This window comes from Diplotaxodon limnothrissa, linkage group LG19 (assembly GCF_057381915.1).
Source record: "Diplotaxodon limnothrissa isolate DT_005_m linkage group LG19, D_limnothrissa_male_GT1.1, whole genome shotgun sequence".
NCBI classification, from domain to species: domain Eukaryota; kingdom Metazoa; phylum Chordata; class Actinopteri; order Cichliformes; family Cichlidae; genus Diplotaxodon; species Diplotaxodon limnothrissa.
The window spans coordinates 4,403,432-4,421,626 of record NC_140614.1 but is presented as its reverse complement, the minus strand read 5'-3'; the positions used below and the strand labels follow the sequence as shown (position 1 = coordinate 4,421,626).

At 41.3% G+C, this 18,195-nt stretch overlaps 2 protein-coding genes across 5 annotated transcripts in view; both read right to left on the bottom strand.

The window, feature by feature from the left end:
* Nucleotides 1-440, bottom strand: part of hectd1 (HECT domain containing 1) — a 46,598-nt gene extending 46,158 nt beyond the window's left edge. For all 4 annotated transcript variants that reach the window (XM_085343515.1, XM_085343517.1, XM_085343516.1 and 1 more), the window contains exon 1: nucleotides 259-440. The gene's annotated coding sequence lies outside the window, so the exon portion shown is untranslated. The remainder of the gene's footprint in view (nucleotides 1-258) is intronic.
* Nucleotides 441-5,870: 5,430 nt separating this feature from the next.
* Nucleotides 5,871-18,195, bottom strand: part of heatr5a (HEAT repeat containing 5a) — a 52,532-nt gene continuing 40,207 nt past the window's right edge. The window contains exons 24-42 of the mRNA XM_085342576.1: nucleotides 17,756-17,938; nucleotides 17,172-17,411; nucleotides 16,914-17,092; nucleotides 16,656-16,724; nucleotides 16,342-16,521; nucleotides 15,679-15,913; nucleotides 15,411-15,515; nucleotides 15,180-15,314; nucleotides 14,491-14,618; nucleotides 13,944-14,091; nucleotides 12,878-13,051; nucleotides 12,514-12,615; nucleotides 12,162-12,245; nucleotides 11,565-11,741; nucleotides 11,115-11,266; nucleotides 9,454-9,561; nucleotides 9,141-9,243; nucleotides 8,344-8,497; nucleotides 5,871-7,864 (exon numbers count right to left, since the gene is read on the bottom strand). Coding sequence (XP_085198702.1) covers nucleotides 7,705-7,864; nucleotides 8,344-8,497; nucleotides 9,141-9,243; nucleotides 9,454-9,561; nucleotides 11,115-11,266; nucleotides 11,565-11,741; nucleotides 12,162-12,245; nucleotides 12,514-12,615; nucleotides 12,878-13,051; nucleotides 13,944-14,091; nucleotides 14,491-14,618; nucleotides 15,180-15,314; nucleotides 15,411-15,515; nucleotides 15,679-15,913; nucleotides 16,342-16,521; nucleotides 16,656-16,724; nucleotides 16,914-17,092; nucleotides 17,172-17,411; nucleotides 17,756-17,938 — 2,816 coding nt within the window. The 3' untranslated portion in view covers nucleotides 5,871-7,704. The remainder of the gene's footprint in view (nucleotides 7,865-8,343; nucleotides 8,498-9,140; nucleotides 9,244-9,453; nucleotides 9,562-11,114; nucleotides 11,267-11,564; nucleotides 11,742-12,161; nucleotides 12,246-12,513; nucleotides 12,616-12,877; nucleotides 13,052-13,943; nucleotides 14,092-14,490; nucleotides 14,619-15,179; nucleotides 15,315-15,410; nucleotides 15,516-15,678; nucleotides 15,914-16,341; nucleotides 16,522-16,655; nucleotides 16,725-16,913; nucleotides 17,093-17,171; nucleotides 17,412-17,755; nucleotides 17,939-18,195) is intronic.

Sequence of the window (18,195 nt, the reverse complement as noted above, 5' to 3'; positions counted from 1 at the left end):
TTTAACAACAAAAAAGCTTTCTCCCTACTAACAACTGAAGCGTCTGGTCCAAAAATGTTTTTTTAACTATTCAAATCATTTATATCTGTATTTTATGCTTGCTTTGTCAACCAACTATACATGCGGCCTCGGACTTCTAAAGGGAAACCACCGGACTCGAGTTCCACGAGAGCCGAGAGGCCACGATGAAACAGCGGACACAAAACTCAAGCGACAACGGCCTCGATCTTCAGGTCACCAGCAGAACGATTCACTCACCGTTTTTGCTCTTTTCGACAGAGAGACGATCGACAAGTGTATGAATAATTCTTCAGGGTTCAAATACAGGGTATAGAGCCGTTTGTGTCGGGAGTTACGTCAAGGTGTTTCCATTTCTTCTCAAAGAGTCTTAAGAGGTCAGAGTGGACGGCGGCCCGCAAAACACAACAGACCGGACTGAAATGGAGAGCTGAGGCGATTGAGCCCGCTGCCTTCAGAGGTCACTATCTGCCTCGGAAATGCCAATGTTCAAAAGCTATTCGCTTCATTTTTTCATTAATATTCTTAATTATTCTCAAAAATGTATATATCACGACTTGTAAATCACGAGCTCTCACATAAATATCATTTTAAAAAATAATATATAACACACTGAATATTAGCACGGCGTGGATTTAAATTTACAGATGTCCCCAAACAGCTCCCACATCTCCCTTAAACTTTAATTTGTACTTATGTAGAGCCACGAAGTAGCATGTGCAAGTGGCCGTTTGCCACTGTCCCTGCATCAACAGCCATGTATAGTTAGATTACTAGAGGTACACATCAGAAGCGTTTGCAGTTACAACTTAACTAAGGTGTTGATGTAATGCAGAAGTATAAATATATAAAAGTAAAGCAGAAGTACAAATAGAAAAGTAAAAGTAAATATATAAAAGTAAGTATAAATATTTATAGATATTCTAGCTGTAAGGGCCAATATATTTTCCTATATTTTCCAAAGTTTGTTCATAACAAACACCATGTTTGAGCTGTTCATAAGTTCACATGGCAACAGATCTGTGGCCATATGTCTTGGACACTTGGGTAAAAAGAGCTTCTATGCTATCAACTGATCACCACCTGGTGGTGAATTGGATCAGGTGGCGGGGGAAGATGCTGGCCAGACATGGCATACTCAAAGTATATTGAGCAAGCATTGGGGACATCTGGCAGAGGCCCCAGTCCTCCAGATCTTCAATTCCCAGCTCTGACAAGACTTCAATTGCATTCTGAGGGAGGGTGGGGACAGTGAGTCTGAGTGGACCATGTTCTGCATCTGTATTGTTGAGGCAACTGCAAAATGCTGTGACTGCAAGGGCATTGGTGCCTGTTGTGGCAGTAATCCCAGAACCAGAAGTTCAAGGGAGCTATCAGGTTGAAAAAGAAGTCTTATCATGCTTGGTTAGCCTGTGGGACTCCAGAAGCAGCTGACAGACCAGCAGGTCAAGCGGAGTGTAGCTGACCCAAAAACTCGGGTGTGGGAGGAGTTGGTTAGACCACTGAACAAGACTTTTGGTCTCAAAGCGGTGGTGGGATGTCACTGACCTCAACTGAGGACATAGGTAAGGCAGTGGAAGGAACACTTAGGGAATACCTCAATCCCACTGTCACGTTTTCTGTATGGAAGAAGAGTGAGGCTGAGGGGGATGACTCGCTTATCACTTGAGGTGAGGTCACTGATTGAGTTGAACAACTGCTCCGTGGTAGGGTAGCTGGGCTGGATGAGATTCACCCTGGATGTTGTGGGGTTACCCTAGCTGACATGTCTCTGCAATGTTGCATGGAGGTCTGGTGGTGGCTTAGATTATATTGCACCAATTCATTACTAGTGTGCATAGGAATTTGTCCAATCAGTCTGCATGTTTTTTGTGGACCTGGAAAATCTATTTGACTGCATATCTCAGGACATCCTGTGTGAGGTATTTAGGGAGTATGGAATGTCTGGCCAGTTGTTACTGGCCATTCGGTCCCTGTACAACTGCAGCAAGAGCTTGGTTTGTATTGAGTACAGTAATTTAGATTCATTTCCAGTGTGTGTTGGTTTCTGCCAGGGCTGCCCTTTGTCACAGATTCATAGTTTTTATGAACAGAATATTTAGACATAGCCAGATGGTGGAGTCTCCAATTATTGGGCTTTGTTGAAAAACATCTTTGTTTTTTGCAGATAATGTGCTTCTGTTGTCTTCATTAGCTTGTGACCTCCAGATTGCTCTGGGATAGTTACTTTTGTAACCTGCTGTAATGTGGATTTTATACCAGGTTTTCGTGGTCAAGAGAACTGAAAGTGGAGGAGTCAGTTTAGCAGTTAAGACACCTTCAAACTCTTATCTATGGTCCAACATGTGGGTAGGGACAGAAGGAACGATTGGCAGAAATTAGCTTCCTCCAAGGGGTGTCTGGGCTCTCCCTTTTGGAGATGATCTTGGTCATTTGAGAGAGCCTCAGATAGGATAAACAAACTTAAAATTGCTCAGCCTATTATGAAAAGTGAGTTTACTACCCTGAATACATCAACAGCCTGTGCGAGTTTTGTAATAAACTCTTCTGCTTTCAGTGGAGGCTCCATTTGTTACAGTAATATAGCAGTATTACTGAGCAACAGAAACACACATGACCTTGTTCTAACAGTGTGAGAACTCAGTGAAAAGCTATAGGATGGAGCCAAACTGTTGGCACTATGATGACGTGACAACTTCCCTAATCACTGCATATTTGCAATTATCATAGGCATTACTTAAGTTTTAGGCAGTGTTGGGAAGGTTACTTTTAAAATGTATTCCATTACAGAATACATGCCCCGAAATGTATTCTGTAACGTATTCCGTTACGTTACTCAATGAGAGTAACGTATTCTGAATACTTTGGATTACTTAATATGTTATCATGCTGTTTACAACTACGTGAATGTACTATTGCTGTGATTTATTACTGTTACTGAAGGTCCGCGGCTCCGAACCGTAGTAAAGGGACCTCTGGATAATACGTCGGGCTCGTAGCCGAAAACTAGCTTTACTTTGTTGTCTGGGTCAACTTTGCTAGCGAGAGACAGAGAGAGGCGTTGAAAGGCTGCTCCAACGGAGCTTATTGTTTTTGGAGGAAAACACGAACAAAGCGTACAGTCGAGTCTTAATAGCTTACTTACAACTGGGCTCGTCAGGCACTCTTCTTGGCTGCAGTGGTTATTATTATATTTACATGCTTCCAGCTCCCGTTTTTGCTCGATGACAACTCGTACTTCCTTTTTCTCCCTCCCTCCCTCCCTCCCTCATAGACAAATAACGGGTATGGCAGTCCATTCTCCCTGCAGCACGGACTACACTGCCTATGATGCTACATTCTTTAGAGCTATACCGGTAGCATTCCAACAACAAAAAGGCCTCTCTCATCCAGGAAACACGCAGAGAGAGAGCGTCACCCTGTAACCATGGCGCTGCCGCCTGGAACAACAGAGCGTAGCTGTCAAACAAAACCCAAACAGTCCTGACCCGCCACAATATGAAACAGGGAAGTACCGCCGTGTAATCCATTTATTTCAACAAAGTAACTGTATTCTAAATACCACCTTTATAAACGGTAACTGTAACGGAATACAGTTACTCATATTTTGTATTTTAAATACGTAACGGCGGTACATGTATTCCGTTACTCCCCAACACTGATTTTAGGTGCTCTGTATGTACATAAGACAATAAAAGACAAACATGCCTACAGGAAGGCAGGATGGAATCACAAGGCACTATAGAAATCAAGGCACTTTATATTGTAAGGTAAAAACCTTACAAAAATACAAAGAAAACAGAGAAAACCCCAACAATTATAGGACTCTCTTTAAGCAAGTGCTTTGGTGAGAGTGGGAAGGAAAAACTCCCTTTTAACGTGAAGAAACCTCCAGCAGAACCAGGTTCAGGGAGGGGCGGCCATCTGCCGCGCCAGGTTGGGGGTGAGTAGATGAAGACATGACAAAGACATGCTGTGGAAGAGAGACAGGGATTAATAATAACATGTAATTAAATGCAAAGAGGTGTGTAAATACATAGCTCCACGGCGGGTGTTGCAGTATGGGGAAAACCGATTATACACAGGAAAGGGTTGGTGGTGTACCATGGGCTTTTGTTTACAACTACGCTTCCTCCTCACTGTTACCTAGCCATCCTGTTTTCCCTTGGGACAATCTGCTGGGGGAGAGCCAACGGGGCCTACGCTACCTTTGGCTGCTCCAGCTAGAGGGGCCTAGCTACGGGTTTTTCAAGGGTGCGAAGCCGGTTCAAAAAGTGATTGCAGGAATTTAAGCTGTTAGAAATTACTCGTTGACCTAAATTCTGTCAAAAACAGATCAATCATATCTCTCAGGAAGAATGTCAAGTAATTTGGAGCCAGTAAAAGCATTCCTATCATAAAATAGCTGCTGCAACCAGTTTTTGTTAAAGAGACCAATTTATCCTGGTACAATGTGCCACTGACATTAAAACTAGATGATAGTAGTTCTATAAAAGTATTTGAAGTGACCAAAAAGGACTGGACTGACGACAATATAGGTACAAATACGCAGAGTCATGAAGATACTTCAAAAACAGGTATTCTTTTTAATTTGATCTACAATCCCTTCATGAATCATGTTCACTAGAGTGTATTTACTAATATTAGTAAAGACAGTAGACGTTAAAAACACATAATGACATCAGAAATCACTTTTTGGCCCAACACTGGGTCTCCAGAGCTCCAGAGAGGAGTTACTAAACACACTGAGCAGGAAAGCGCAGGAGGGAAAGAGGAAGAGGCCATGCTGCAGGTAAATCAAATAAGACGTTATCAGTAAGTTGTTAATTAAATGGGCTACACAAAAAGCGGTAAAGAGAGCCAACTTGAAAGAGAATCACCTTTGAGTTAACTTTTTATTTCAAAGCTGCGCTATTACACTTTACACAGAGCCACTTTAATGTCATCTGATATTTGCTGTGCTGTTTTTAACCACATTTAGTAAATCGTAATTGTTTTTGGTTCTTTTGTAAATTGACTTGTTATATGTGTAATATTACTTTATATTTTGGTTTAAATGTATCATGTAGAAAATTCCAGTATTTATTTTCAGATGTTTTTGCCTTTTTTAAAAATATGTGTTTGGTCATATTTGGTCACATTTTATGCATTGCACTATGTACATTCTACTTGTTCTGTCTGCTGGGTTTAGTTTATCTATTGGAAAAGCAATGGTATTTCTTAACCGTAAGATATATTGCCTTACTACTACCGTACTTTGAACTCCGATGATTAGGATGTAGATCTTGAAATGCACCTTCTTTAACAGTTATTTCTGCTGGTAGGGTCAAGTGATTGAATTATGCTGTGGTCCTTTTACCAAATGTCTGAGCGGTACTCAAATTTAGATTGAATTCATGACTCAGTTCTTTGGAGGACATGATCATTTGGAAGGTTTACATTTACCATCTTTAAACCCTTCATAGTCAGTTTTCTAAACCATACAAACCTAAATGTGAAGAAAACAAAGAGATGAATTTAAAGACAGTTTATTTGTACATGTTCAGAACATTTAACTGTACCTACTCGTTCATTCAGTTCACACCTGTACACTGCACAAATGAGATGGCCAGGACAGAGACAGACACTCAATCTCTGCTGCCTCGTACACTTATTGCTGGTCAGTACTTTAGTGTTACCCATCATCATTCAAGAAAATCATGTTAAGAGGACAACATTTACATTTACAAAGTAAAGACTTTTTTTCTTTTTAAACAAACTGATGAGATTTAGGTTTAAGTAACCAGTCAATGCTTTTTACAGCAGATAACAGCACACTCAAAAAAACATTAAACTGTTAGTGTAGTGTTGTTTGAGGGGCAGTTAACCTCAAAAATCACAAGTATGTGTTTTCCTGTGGTCTGCAGTGCTGTTTCCTCATCTAGATTGCTTAGATTTGCAAATATCTACTGTAGATGTGTCTGCTTTTGCTTGAATAAAATGTATGTGGTGCTCAGAGCAGCAGAAAAATGACATGTGATCAATCCTAGCACAATGTCTTTGAAAAAAAAAAAATCATGAATGGGTTCATAAAAAAAATCTAATGAAAAAATAACAAAGTGAAATTGGCAAGTGTGCAAAACTTATACTTGGGGGAAAAAAAAAAAAAACCTCAGGCAACTGAATGTTGCCTTTTAGGACATGCACGCTAACAGCTGTTGGTAGTTTTACCATTAAAGTGGCTTTAATGGTAAAGCAAACACACGGGCAAATGGAAAGGGATACTAACAATATACAGGAGCAGTTATGTCACTTTTTGTTATTGTCCCAGTCTTGACGATAGAGATTGGATTGAGGTCATATGCAAGAGGTGAAAAATGTAACTCAAAAGACTTAACTGATGACCCAGGTATCCCAGGGTTGATCAGTTAAAGTCCCACCTTTATGATGGCATGCTGTGACTTAATTCAAATTAATGCTTAATAACCCAAGAAGTTGCAATACAGCAACACTTAATACAAAATGAATTGTAGTAATCCTTTAATACGCTTTGATCATTAAGATATAGCTCATAATTCTTTACAGTACAAATAATTGTTCCCGTGGCAACACCTCAAGAAAGCAAATCTGATCACAGCAGTGTAATGTTCACAGTTCAGCTGTGGGTTTAACAGCCTATCATTGATGGTTTAGGACATAAGAGCGGTGTGAGGCACTATTAACCTGATGTGTGTATTAAATGATGTGCGCAACTTATGTTGATTGTTTTTATAAATGATCTGACGAATGAAATCTGGGCAGGATTTATCTCCTCTCCTTTCAGAATGTTCTATTGTATCCTCTACTAAAGGGGATAATAAAGGAAGCAACAAGGCAACTTCCCTTTAGCTCTAAAAGCTCTTATTATAGCTATGCAGATGGTTTCTGTTCATGTTACTTAGTCAGGAACTGAGGAAAATCTGACTACCTGACATTTCTCGTGTGTGACTCTGGGTCTCCTACCTGTTGGATACACCCAAAACAGCTCATTCAGGAAGCATCTAGGAGGCGTCCGTGTCACATGCCAGAACCAATGAAACTGGTTCCTTCTCTTGTTTGCACACAGCTCTATCTGAATACAATTGAATCACATTCCCTTCTTTTCAAGGTGAATAAAGCTCAGTCGGTTTCACACAAGACTCTTTTTGATATTGTTAGCCATCATGTTGATCATTCACCAAATTACTGACACCGGCCTCAGTTCGTTTTGAAGCTGAGTTTGAACTCTTCAAGTTCATTCTCGTAGATATGAACTGAAGCTCATGTGTCCTGGGGAGGAGTCAGTCTGTGATTTGATCAACAGGTATGTATGACGTATGTATGATGCACAGTTCGTGTGATAAAACATGCCAACCTGGCAGAATTGATTTTTTCAAATGACATAATAAAGGTAAGCGTCAATGTGAGGTGGCATGCAGTGTGCTGGAAAAAGTAAAAGAAAAAAAAAAAATCGAAATTCGATCTAGTTTTTTTTTTTTTTTTTTTTCCAAAATGAGACAGGAAGTGAACTCACAGAATTTTTTTTGGTCTGCTATCTGCATATATTTCAATATGGTGTACCACAAAACCAGTCAGAATGTCCCTCAGAACAATCACAAGTACCACAGTGTGTTAGTGACGTTAAACTCCAGAGACAGTCTCTGTGTGGCGGATCTAAGCTTGGCTGCCTCACAGGAACTTTGTTTTGAGCGTGATGCTGGGAGAGGACTTCCCAGTGCTGTGGGCAGCTGGGTTAGCACTGCTAGCTTTAATATTCAAACTCTCCTGATTTCCTTTGATGGCAGCTTGAAGACGAGACTTCAGGTGAGGCGATGTTGTGATGAGTGACCTGTAGGAGGAAGGAAAATATATAACCGCCTGCTTCATATTCACTGATCCTTAAAAGCAGCATGACAAAACATGGCTTTGCTCTGCATGACATGATTTAATTACTGATGGAGACTGCCAATCTCTCCTTCACAGGTAGGGTGAAACTACAGTGGAAATGATTTTGAACTATATGAAAATCATCCAAAAGTTCCTGGAGATCAATAAAATCCTAAAACCTCAGAGAGGAGTCATACAATGCTTTTTCCTACAGCCTATAATCACATTATTGTAAACTTTTTTCTTACTGAGGAGAAGAGCAGGAAAATAAAATACTCATGAATCCCAGAAATCAACATGTAATCTACATAAAAAAAACAAATTATGAAAGAGCTAAAAAGGTTGCTTGTACAGTTCAGTCCACTGAGAGCAGCAGGAGCGTTTCATACAAACCAAACCAGACCCGTATGCAAAAAAATAACTGCACACATCACTACCGACCTGAAGACAGCTGGGTGCTGAGGGCCAAAGCGCATCAGATCCTTGAGTGCCGAATCATGAAGAGACCTGGATGGCAGGGGAGCAGAGCTAAGGGCATTTTCGTCCAGGAGAAAGGAGATGAGGAGGGGCAGCAAGACTGCCACCAGCTGAGGACCTGAAGGGCAAAATACACAAAACATGGGAACAAGCTTCAGATGGGGGAGAATGTTTTATCTGTTAAATATCTCAGCAAAAGCTGGATGGACTTGTACCTTTGCTCAAGGAAGCAAGAACAGCTGAAATCACTGCCCTTTAAACAAAATAATTGAATGTAACTTGAATTTATCTACTTGTGTATAACATTTTAGTGTTTTTTTTGTTTTATTGGCTTGACTGTAGTCACAAGGTCTCGTTTACGTTGTCTTTCCTGCTGGCAGCGTGCTCAGTCATATTTGGACAGGGAGTATCAATCCAGAGTGTTTAAACCAGTAATTTAGTCACCTTTAAGTTCTCACAGCAGACACATTCATCTCTCACGCACACCTACAGCCAAATTTGAATCACTGGTTAACCAAACTAACATTTCACAGCTTCTCACTTCAGTGCGTGGTTGTGAAGGGCTGCATGCTGGTTAATCAGGAAGGGAGAACACATCAGATATGCGAGCAGTGAATACTGAGAAGGATTCGCACATTTAGAGCACAAATCAGGCTGCTGCACTCCACCACTATCCTCCTTTGGACAGAGAGCCTTGCTTTACCTTCTTCCATTCTATCATCTCCTGACTCCACCATGTCTCTGCTACAGACTCTACTCACACTGTGATTCATCAGCTGCCTGGATCAAAGCCTCCATCGCTCGGATCCCCTCCAAGACTCCAAGCAGCTCCTGTGGAGTTTGAGGACGACTCCGCTCCACCTTCTGAGGAGGAAGCAGACAAATATATGCTGAAATCACCTGAACAATGCCTTCTAGTGATCATATAGGTTTTTATTTCATTTTCCCTTAGTGTACATGCAAGCATCAGTACAGAAAGAAAATTAAACATATTACAAAAAATAATATATATATTATTAATGAACATAAAGCAACTCAGATACTCATGTATGGTAAATAAGTTTGGTTGGATACCTGGAGGAATCGAATCAATGTCGGACCAAGGGCCTGGATGTATGGGATGGCCACACCGGGCTGAGCCTGAAACACTGTCGTTAGCAGCTGACAACAGTGACTCACAACCTAGAGCAGAGAAGGGAGGAAACACTGTCACTGTCGAACCCCACACTTACTCAAATATCGACTTAGAGGAACATAACTCTGTCCTTAATCCAGAGTTTTACTGGTCTGGAAGAATATGGCGTACCCCAAACTGTCTAGATTAAGGATGTCAAACTCTTTTACATTGTGGGCCCACATTGACTTGAAGAGGGCCGGACCAGTGAAACTATTTTATCTCGCTGTAAAGACGTTTTCCTACATATTTAATCCCTGAGATATTCTAATATAAGAGTTTTATTACATGATAAAGGAATGCCACTATAGTGAATGAAAAATCTGTAGGGACAACTCTTTGATGTCATAAAATTTAAGCACAAGGTGTAAAACTTTGGTAGCTCATTTCCCTAAATGTCCTCTAATCACGAAACACAGTTTTGTTAACTTGCAGAAAATGTCCTGTTTTAATGTGGACCCACTTTAAAAACAAAAACAAAACAAACAAACAAAAAAAGTCTACATTTAATTGTGAAACCTTTCTGCTGCTTAATTCTTTATCTAACCCTTAATTCCTTCGGTGCCGTGTGAAACTGGATTTGGGAGAGTTGGGAAATTATAAGGAGCAAAAACTGTGAAACATATTAAATGAAATTACAGTTAAAAGTTTGAAATTTATGCCCCACATTTTTCAACGCTGTCCAGTGGACTGGATGGAGTTTTTGCTGGGCCAATTGTGGTCCCCGGGCCTTGTGTTTGACACCACTGGGGCGATCGTAGCTCAAGAGTTGGCAGCTCGAATTGTAATTGGAAGGTTGCCGGTTCGACCCCCGGCTCCGACAGTCTCGGTCGTTGTGTCCTTGGGCAAGACACTTCACGTTTCCTACTGGTGGTGGTCAGAGGGCCCGGTGGCGCCAGTGTCCGGCAGCCTCGCCTCTGTCAGTGTGCCCCAGGGTGGCTGTGGCTACAATGTAGCTGCCATCACCTGTGTGTGAATGTGTGTGTGAATGGGTGGATGACTGGATGTGTAAAGCGCTTTGGGGTCCTTAGGGACTAGTAAAGCGCTATATAAATACAGGCCATTTACCATTTACCACTGGTCTAGTTAATGGCAACAGAAATATGTGGCAGAAAAACACTTTGAGGCACAAACTGTATATGAAAGATGGTCATTGCCACACTGTATACATTGTTCCTTTTAAAGAAAACAAACAAAAAGCACTGATTGTCAAAACACAAGGTTGAAATGACTGAAACTGCAGAATGCTGCATGCTCAGTTCATAATGATTTCTCTGTCACAAGTTGTTAGTAAATGAGCAAACCCTACTTTATGCTACTCTCCGAGTCTGAAACAGACCCGAATTAACTTCACGGTGTATTCAGTAAAACTTGAAATTAGTGACTGAGCTCACAAAGTCAACAGGAAAGTGTTTACTAAGGTTAACAGCAAAGGCGCCGAGGGCTGTTTTTATATAGACCTCTATACTACCTGAGGTCTTGCAGACACTCTCTGGCTTTTAGAATGTCCATCTTCTAAGAGAGGTCATGGTCAGAATATAGCCTAACTATCAGATATTACCAGAGGGTCTTTGGAGTCTATGCTGGTGGTGAAGCGCTGCAGACAGAGCTTGTGCAGAGGCTCAATGGTACAGACATCAGGACCAGCAGATAGCAGGAAGACGGTCAGAGCGGTGAGGAGGCTGACCTTGTCTACAACACAGCTGGAAGGCCCTGAAATTACACAAAGAAACAATTTCAGGCATTCTCTTCAGTGTTTGGTAGTTTAGCATTTTTCTGCCAGTGGCTGTAATTTTTAATCAGTCAGTGTGGAGTCTACAGTTCTCTCCATCACCTCTCTGGCCATAGGGAGTACTGCTAATGAGGACTTTATTATTAGCACAGAAATACCTTACAGCTTTATTGCATAGTGCCTGTAGGTATATGGGTGGCAAATTGAAGATTTTTTAGAAGCACTTGCTAAAACTACAGAGAGCTGCACGTTTGTAAGTTACATTCACACTGTACGTACCACTGTCCCAAAATGTTAGAAGTGTATTTAGAGCTGATTGCAGCAGCAGGTTCCAGGATCCTCGACATTTCTCTTGTCGGCTCATGGGTGAAGTCAAGACGGACTTCAGAGCCTGAATAGCCGCCTGGATGACCACACTCAGACAAGCCCCACCTGCCGATTCAACTGCTGAAGCACCTGTAAGCAAGTTTAACATCATCATTGATATCAAACATGATCACTGAGTGGACAAAATACTTATACATTTTACTGAAGTCCATTTCTAAACTTGCAGAAACACAATTTGTTATTTTCAGCTCTGACGGTTTGGCTTTGAAGGAGAGAAGATGTGCTTATTTAAAAACTGAATGAGATGCTGTTAACGTCCACCCGATTAATCCTGACTCTTTTAGTTTTGTTTTTGGTAAATGTCACTTTTATGTATTTATGTCACTTTTATGTGACAATGTCAGTTTAATTATTTACTTTATGTGTATAAAATGCTCTTGGTATAGACGTTTTTACTTTGTTACTTCACAGTTAGTATAACACCCACCTTAGCCACATTAATAACATAAATTATTTATGGACATTACAGTCTAAATTATTTGTCTTAACCTGTTTGCGCGCTGGGCTGGTGGACCAACTCTCTCAGGACTCCCAGCAGCAAGTAGAGGACAGTGGGGAGAATGGACACACTGCCTACAAAGAGGACAGACAGCCATCAAACCAACAACAGACCAATAAAAGGAGATGCATCGCATGTGTGTCCATTTGCATAGATATTTGGCTAGACAAACTGAAGGATTATGGGTATGCAACCTATGCAGATGTGCTCTCCTCCAAAAAACCAACACACAGCCCAGAGCCCTTCAGTAGTAAGTAGCTAAAACTCAAGGGCTCTAATACAACCATGCCAGTCCCTTTATTGTTGTGTTAGCATGAGAAAATGGGTGATTCATGCTCTCACCTTCAGGAGAGCAGATGGACGGCAGCTCAGAAAGCACACAAAGAGCTGATGCTACCAGACGACAGTCGCTGTCTGTCAGAGTCCACGCTGAGCCTCCAGGACCTAAATGCACACCCCAAAAATACTGATAGGTTTATATGTGCAGACGCTTTTATCTGCAAGAATGAAGGAATGCTATTTTGGAATTTTTTTAAAAAAAATTTGTTTTTGACAGTAGCTACAAAAATCTTTGTCTTGTGCTTGTCTAGCCAATCATACACCACTGACAGAGAGTATCTGAAATGAAGTTCCCTTGAGTCCTTCCATTTATTTATTTCTTCTCCCTCTCTGCAGCAGCCCTCCCTGTTCCCATCCATCTCCTTACCAATTGGACTAGTTCCAGCCAGTTTGGGGCTCAGCTGTGGGATTTTCCGGACCAGTACACAGAGGCAGAGCTCCAGAGCACCAAAAACCAGTGAGTGACCAGGAACCAAACCACCAGTGTCTCGCCCCTCCCCAAACTCTGGAAGTGTTTCCTTCTCTGCTGCGCCATCATCCACTAAGAAACATTAAAGTTAAATAGTATGAAAGGAGCATTTAAATTATTCTGTTTGGCAACAATCTAGATAGGTTCAGACATATACAAACTGGATCTAAAAATTACAGATTACAATTATTAGAACTGTTGAGACCTGATGAGAAAGATTCAATGTAGCTGGAAGTTCCAGAAAAAGATAAAAAGTGAAGCTTGCGTTACGATTTTGTTGAGATCAGAAAGGAATTTTTGCCGTCTGGTTGTAAAAATGGTTTATTGCTTCCCTTGGTTGAGAAGCTGGTTTTACTCCTCTAAGAGGATTTATTGAACACAAAAGAAATGATACATAAACGAGTGAGGTATCTCACTATTGGAAGCACTTTCTGGCTTGACCACTACTAAGTGGTCAAGCTTACTAAGACAGACCAATCATTTCAAGGACACGGGATCCCCTGATCCCCTTTATAACAGCCCCTGAACAAGACCAGGCATTCTCTGTGTGTTTCTTCCACATCCCAAGGAGGGCATCGCTTATTTTAAAGAGAAAACAGAGTGATATATCTCCCCTGTGCAAAGACAGTGACTTTGGCTGGCTGTGGAGCAGACAAGCTAGCTCTACCATCCAGTGCCTGCTGGGCCAGTAAAGAGCAATCAAAATTAGAGACTGGTGCTGGTGTCAGTTCCATGTAATTTATATGTGCGAGACAGACTATTTAAAAGTAGTCAGGGGACCCTGTGTCCTTGAAGTAACTGATCTAACTTACATAGATGTGGTAGTAGTAGAGTCGGTGTGGTTAGTCACACCAGAAAGCGCTTCCCGTACTGAGATACCACGTGAGGTTTCAAAAAGAAGAAGCAGAATAATCTTTTTAGAATCAGAATACTTTATTAATCCCTAAGGAAATTTTGTGTTTACCTTCAGCACTGTGGCGTTTCTCCCTGATGTGCTCATGAGCAGCAGCTACAATTCGCTGCAATAAATCCAACACAGCGAGCTGAACTGATACAGACTCTCTGGTCACCATGAGTCTGTGGAGGACGCTGAGTAGCTCCACGCTCAGAGCCTAAACAGACAAAGAAAGTCAGCACTCGACCAATGCAGTTTATTATTAGGAGTTAAATGAGCTTTGAATGACCCTTTCTAGGTGAGCGCATGCAGAGTGAAGCAGTAAACCATGCAACACAGAGAGAGATGACAGCCATTAATATTAATTGAGGTTTTAGGTTTTTGTTGTGCCAGCTAAAAAAAACAAAACAACAACTATTATTTACACTACCCTATATTGCATTTAACTGTACAGAAGAGTCATAACTTCACGTCATTATTCACTGGGAAATAAATACCGCACATATAGAATTGCCAGTCAAATTCAAACCTGTACAATTTAGTTTGGATTCTAGTGTCGAAAGGCTAATGTTTCAAATCGTGTTTACTGTGAAAACTAGTAAAAGCTGTGCCTCACCTGGTCATTTCCAATCTTTGCTCGGGGCCACGAAACTTCCAGCAGCACCTGCAGAGCTCTCAGACAGGAGGTGATGGTCTCCATCTGGTCCTCTGAATGTGGAGAACAGAGAAACTCCACACTGATCCCTGAATGCGAGACCAACATGATAGGAGTGAAACTATGGAACAGTCTGAATATGGAATTAAAGCAATGTCCAAACATAAAACTGTTCAAAAAGAGTTATAAAAATATGATCTTCTCGATCTATAAAGAAAAGGAAAATATTTAAATTAAGTGAATGTCTCTATTTAAAAACAAACAAACAAAAAATTCATGATGTGATATTATAGTATATAGTATATCAGAAATCTGTTCACTATTTTTATTACAAATTATATCAGTAAGGAAGCTGACTAAATATTCACTGATAATTTATGGCAAAGGGGTGGGATTAAATAAGTGTATACTTCTTCCCACTCCCTTTCAACATGTAAATTAATCAGAATGTTTTTTTGTATGTAATTTGTATAGTATTTTTTTTCTCTCTTATTTCTTTTCTAAATGTACTTGTATATTGTTCGCATGTTGAAATAAATGACCAGTCAATCAATCAATCAATCAATCAATCAATCAATCAAAGTCAATACAATAGGACAGAATTTAATACATAAACACATTTTACTCAGCAGTTATAACCAGTTTGTTACCAAGTATGAGGTGCAATCTGTCAGTATTAATGTCTTCCGGACTCTTTGCTCCACCCACAGAGCTTCTGTTTCCCATGGAGGTAGGTGTTGCTGGTCTAGATAGGTTAGCAGGCGCTTCATCTGACATCACGAAACCTGCACACACACGTAAAGTAACAGATACTTTTACATGTATCTGCTTATTGCAATGAAAGAACAGCGGTATTAAGAGTGAGAAGGAGGAATACTAACCTGTGCTGTGGAGCCAGAGGGAGGTGGCATGGAGGATGGGAGCCCAGGACGATGTGTAATGACGTCTTGCTTGGCTGACAGTCTCTGCTGTGTAGAAGGAACCTCCTGCATGAGAAAGAGGGAGAGGAAAAAAATAAAGAAACACCATATCTCTCAAAATAAAATTATCTAATCACAGCTGTGGTCCGGATTACTTTATTAGGGGAGAAAAGCTATCTATACCTGGCCCTATATGAAAAAAAGAAATCAAAACAAGTTTATATCCCACCTGTTGCAGGTAGCTGTGATGAGTACTCCTGTGGGAGGGTCAGTAGTGCATAGTCCTGTAGTGCTGCCAGCCATAGACGGCTCAGTGTCGATAGCTCTGATTGGACCAACTTCAGAAGGCCCGCCCCTCCTGACTCAGAGCCTGAGCTGTCACTGGCCAGAGAGGAGACCGATGGGTCAGCTGGTCTATGAGAGCTTTCTTTTTGTTTGCTCCTCTGAACAGCTACAATGTAAACCTGACAGAAATGAAGAAAACCACAGAAAATTGCAGCAATAATTTAATTTATTTTCTGCAGAAATATTTACGATTGATACACAATACTCATTATCTAGATAATATCTTGCCAAAAACAAGATGTTGGAGACATTTGGTGCTTAGGGCTGTTATTAAAAACACTATCAAGTCATTCTGCCTAACACGCAACAAGTTGTTATCAGGAGAGTATTGAGGTAAGTGCTATTCGAAACATTATCCCGAGCTGTATCATCAAGAATATTTTAGACACACGAATGGACGTTTGGATTCAAGTCTTTGCGCTACTATTGCTGCAGAAAAAAGCAAAACAAAAAGAGAAGTATTTTTTTCTGCAATAAAACATTTCAATAATGATGTAAGATGACGAGAAGATTCAAAAACGAACGACTAAAAAGGGTAAATACTCACCTCAGCCCAGGCTTTGAGAACAGCCAGTGTCTCCATGGCAGCAGCAGCCTCATTGTACAGCTGGCTTGACGCTTCCCTTCCACTCTGGACCTTAGCCAATGAGGAGACAAGGAGCTGGTGGACACGTCGCAGGTCACGGAGGTCACTGACTACACCACTAGCGATCCATGCACTACACACCTGTAGAGGAAAAGGCAGCATTAAAGGTAACACTTTACATCTCTGTTCATTAGCTGACGACCTGCAGGGCAGACAGAATGACCCGAGCAGCGCAGCAGTGAGGATTATGAAAATGATTACTGACAACTGTTCACCTGGCAGGCTTTGGCAGTAATGTCAGGAGGAGCATCAGCGGTGAAGGCGGGTCTGAGAGCAGCTCCAACCTGCAAACACATACAAATTAAAATACTACAGGACTCTGACACAGCAGATTCTGTAGCATCTTTTCAAATAGAAAAAAAGTCAGGATTTTCAGGAGCCCGTTTACCCCTGTGTAATGTCACCTCTTCTTTTAGTAACTTGCTGTTGATGGCAACTAAAATCAACAGTTCAGATGAGTTACTGATCCTTACATTAGCCTGGTACTGCTCCAGGATCACATGACCAGGAAACTCTGGTTCTGGAATGGCTGAGAACTGTCTGATGATAACCAGGAGTGTTTGGAGCCCTGCTAGTCGCAGCTCATCACTGTGATCTGTTGATGCCATAAACGCCATGCGTACCAGGTCGCCAAGATGGAGGACCAGGAAATCTGAGAGAAACGGGTGAGAGATCAACGATGTCTGAGACATCCAGAAACATAAACCGAGCAAATCCCTGTGAGGTCTTACCAGTGGAGTCATGCAGGCGTCGTTCCTGAGCAAGAGGCATGTCAAAGTGAGCTGGGTCGGCAGTCTCGCACTGTGCTATGATGCGACACACACACTCCATGGCGAAACAACGTGTGGCTGAGCGCAGCGCTGTGAATGGGCCACCAGACTCAGACCGGGCTCTGAAGGCAGAGGAGTCATCATCTTTGCCAGGGTCTGCGTCTTCATCCTCCTGTTTCGACTCCAATGGGGCACGACCATCTTTAACACAGATTTTTAACGTCACAGACGCTATCAGTGACCCATTAACTCATAATCACCAGGTATTATCTTAATCCTCAGTAGTTTTCAAACAAACTGCCAGCTTTTTTCCATTCTACACATTCAAAGCAATCATCAATGAAATATTTCTTTTTCAGCTGACCCCTCCCTCCTTTTTTCTGACAGAACCCAGATTCCATAAAATAAAATTCTGTCCTTTAAAAAAATATCTTATTCTTTATATAATTTAAGCCCTTTAACTTTTAGTCTGAAAACAGAAATGTAAACTTGAGCTTTTGGGTACTCAAAGAAACAGCTACAGGCTGCCAACCTCCTGAGCCCACCTGTAGTTGCAGACAGGACATCTTTGCAGAGCTTCAGCCAGTGGGCCAGTTTGCTGCTGGTGGCACTCGCTGCCATCATATGAACCAGAGTCTCTTGAATGTCCTTCCTCAGACTGAAGTCTGACTCCTGGTCCAGCAGAATGAACAGAGCACCTTCGAGACCGACCTCTTTTATAGTGACATCTGCTCAGACAGATCGAAAGGATTAGGTGAGCAAAGATGTAGAAGAGAGGTGCGCTGCAATAAACTGCTCATATGCTACAAACAGAAGCAAGTAACTGTGTGTAAGTGAAATTTAATGATAAAACAAAATCAAGCAAATTTCACTGCACAAAGAGAGCTTCACAAGCAATGAAACACACATCAATAAAAACGTGAGATCAACAGAAGTCAGACAACAACAGTGAGCTGAAGGGCCAGAGAATAAAGTTCATTTATTA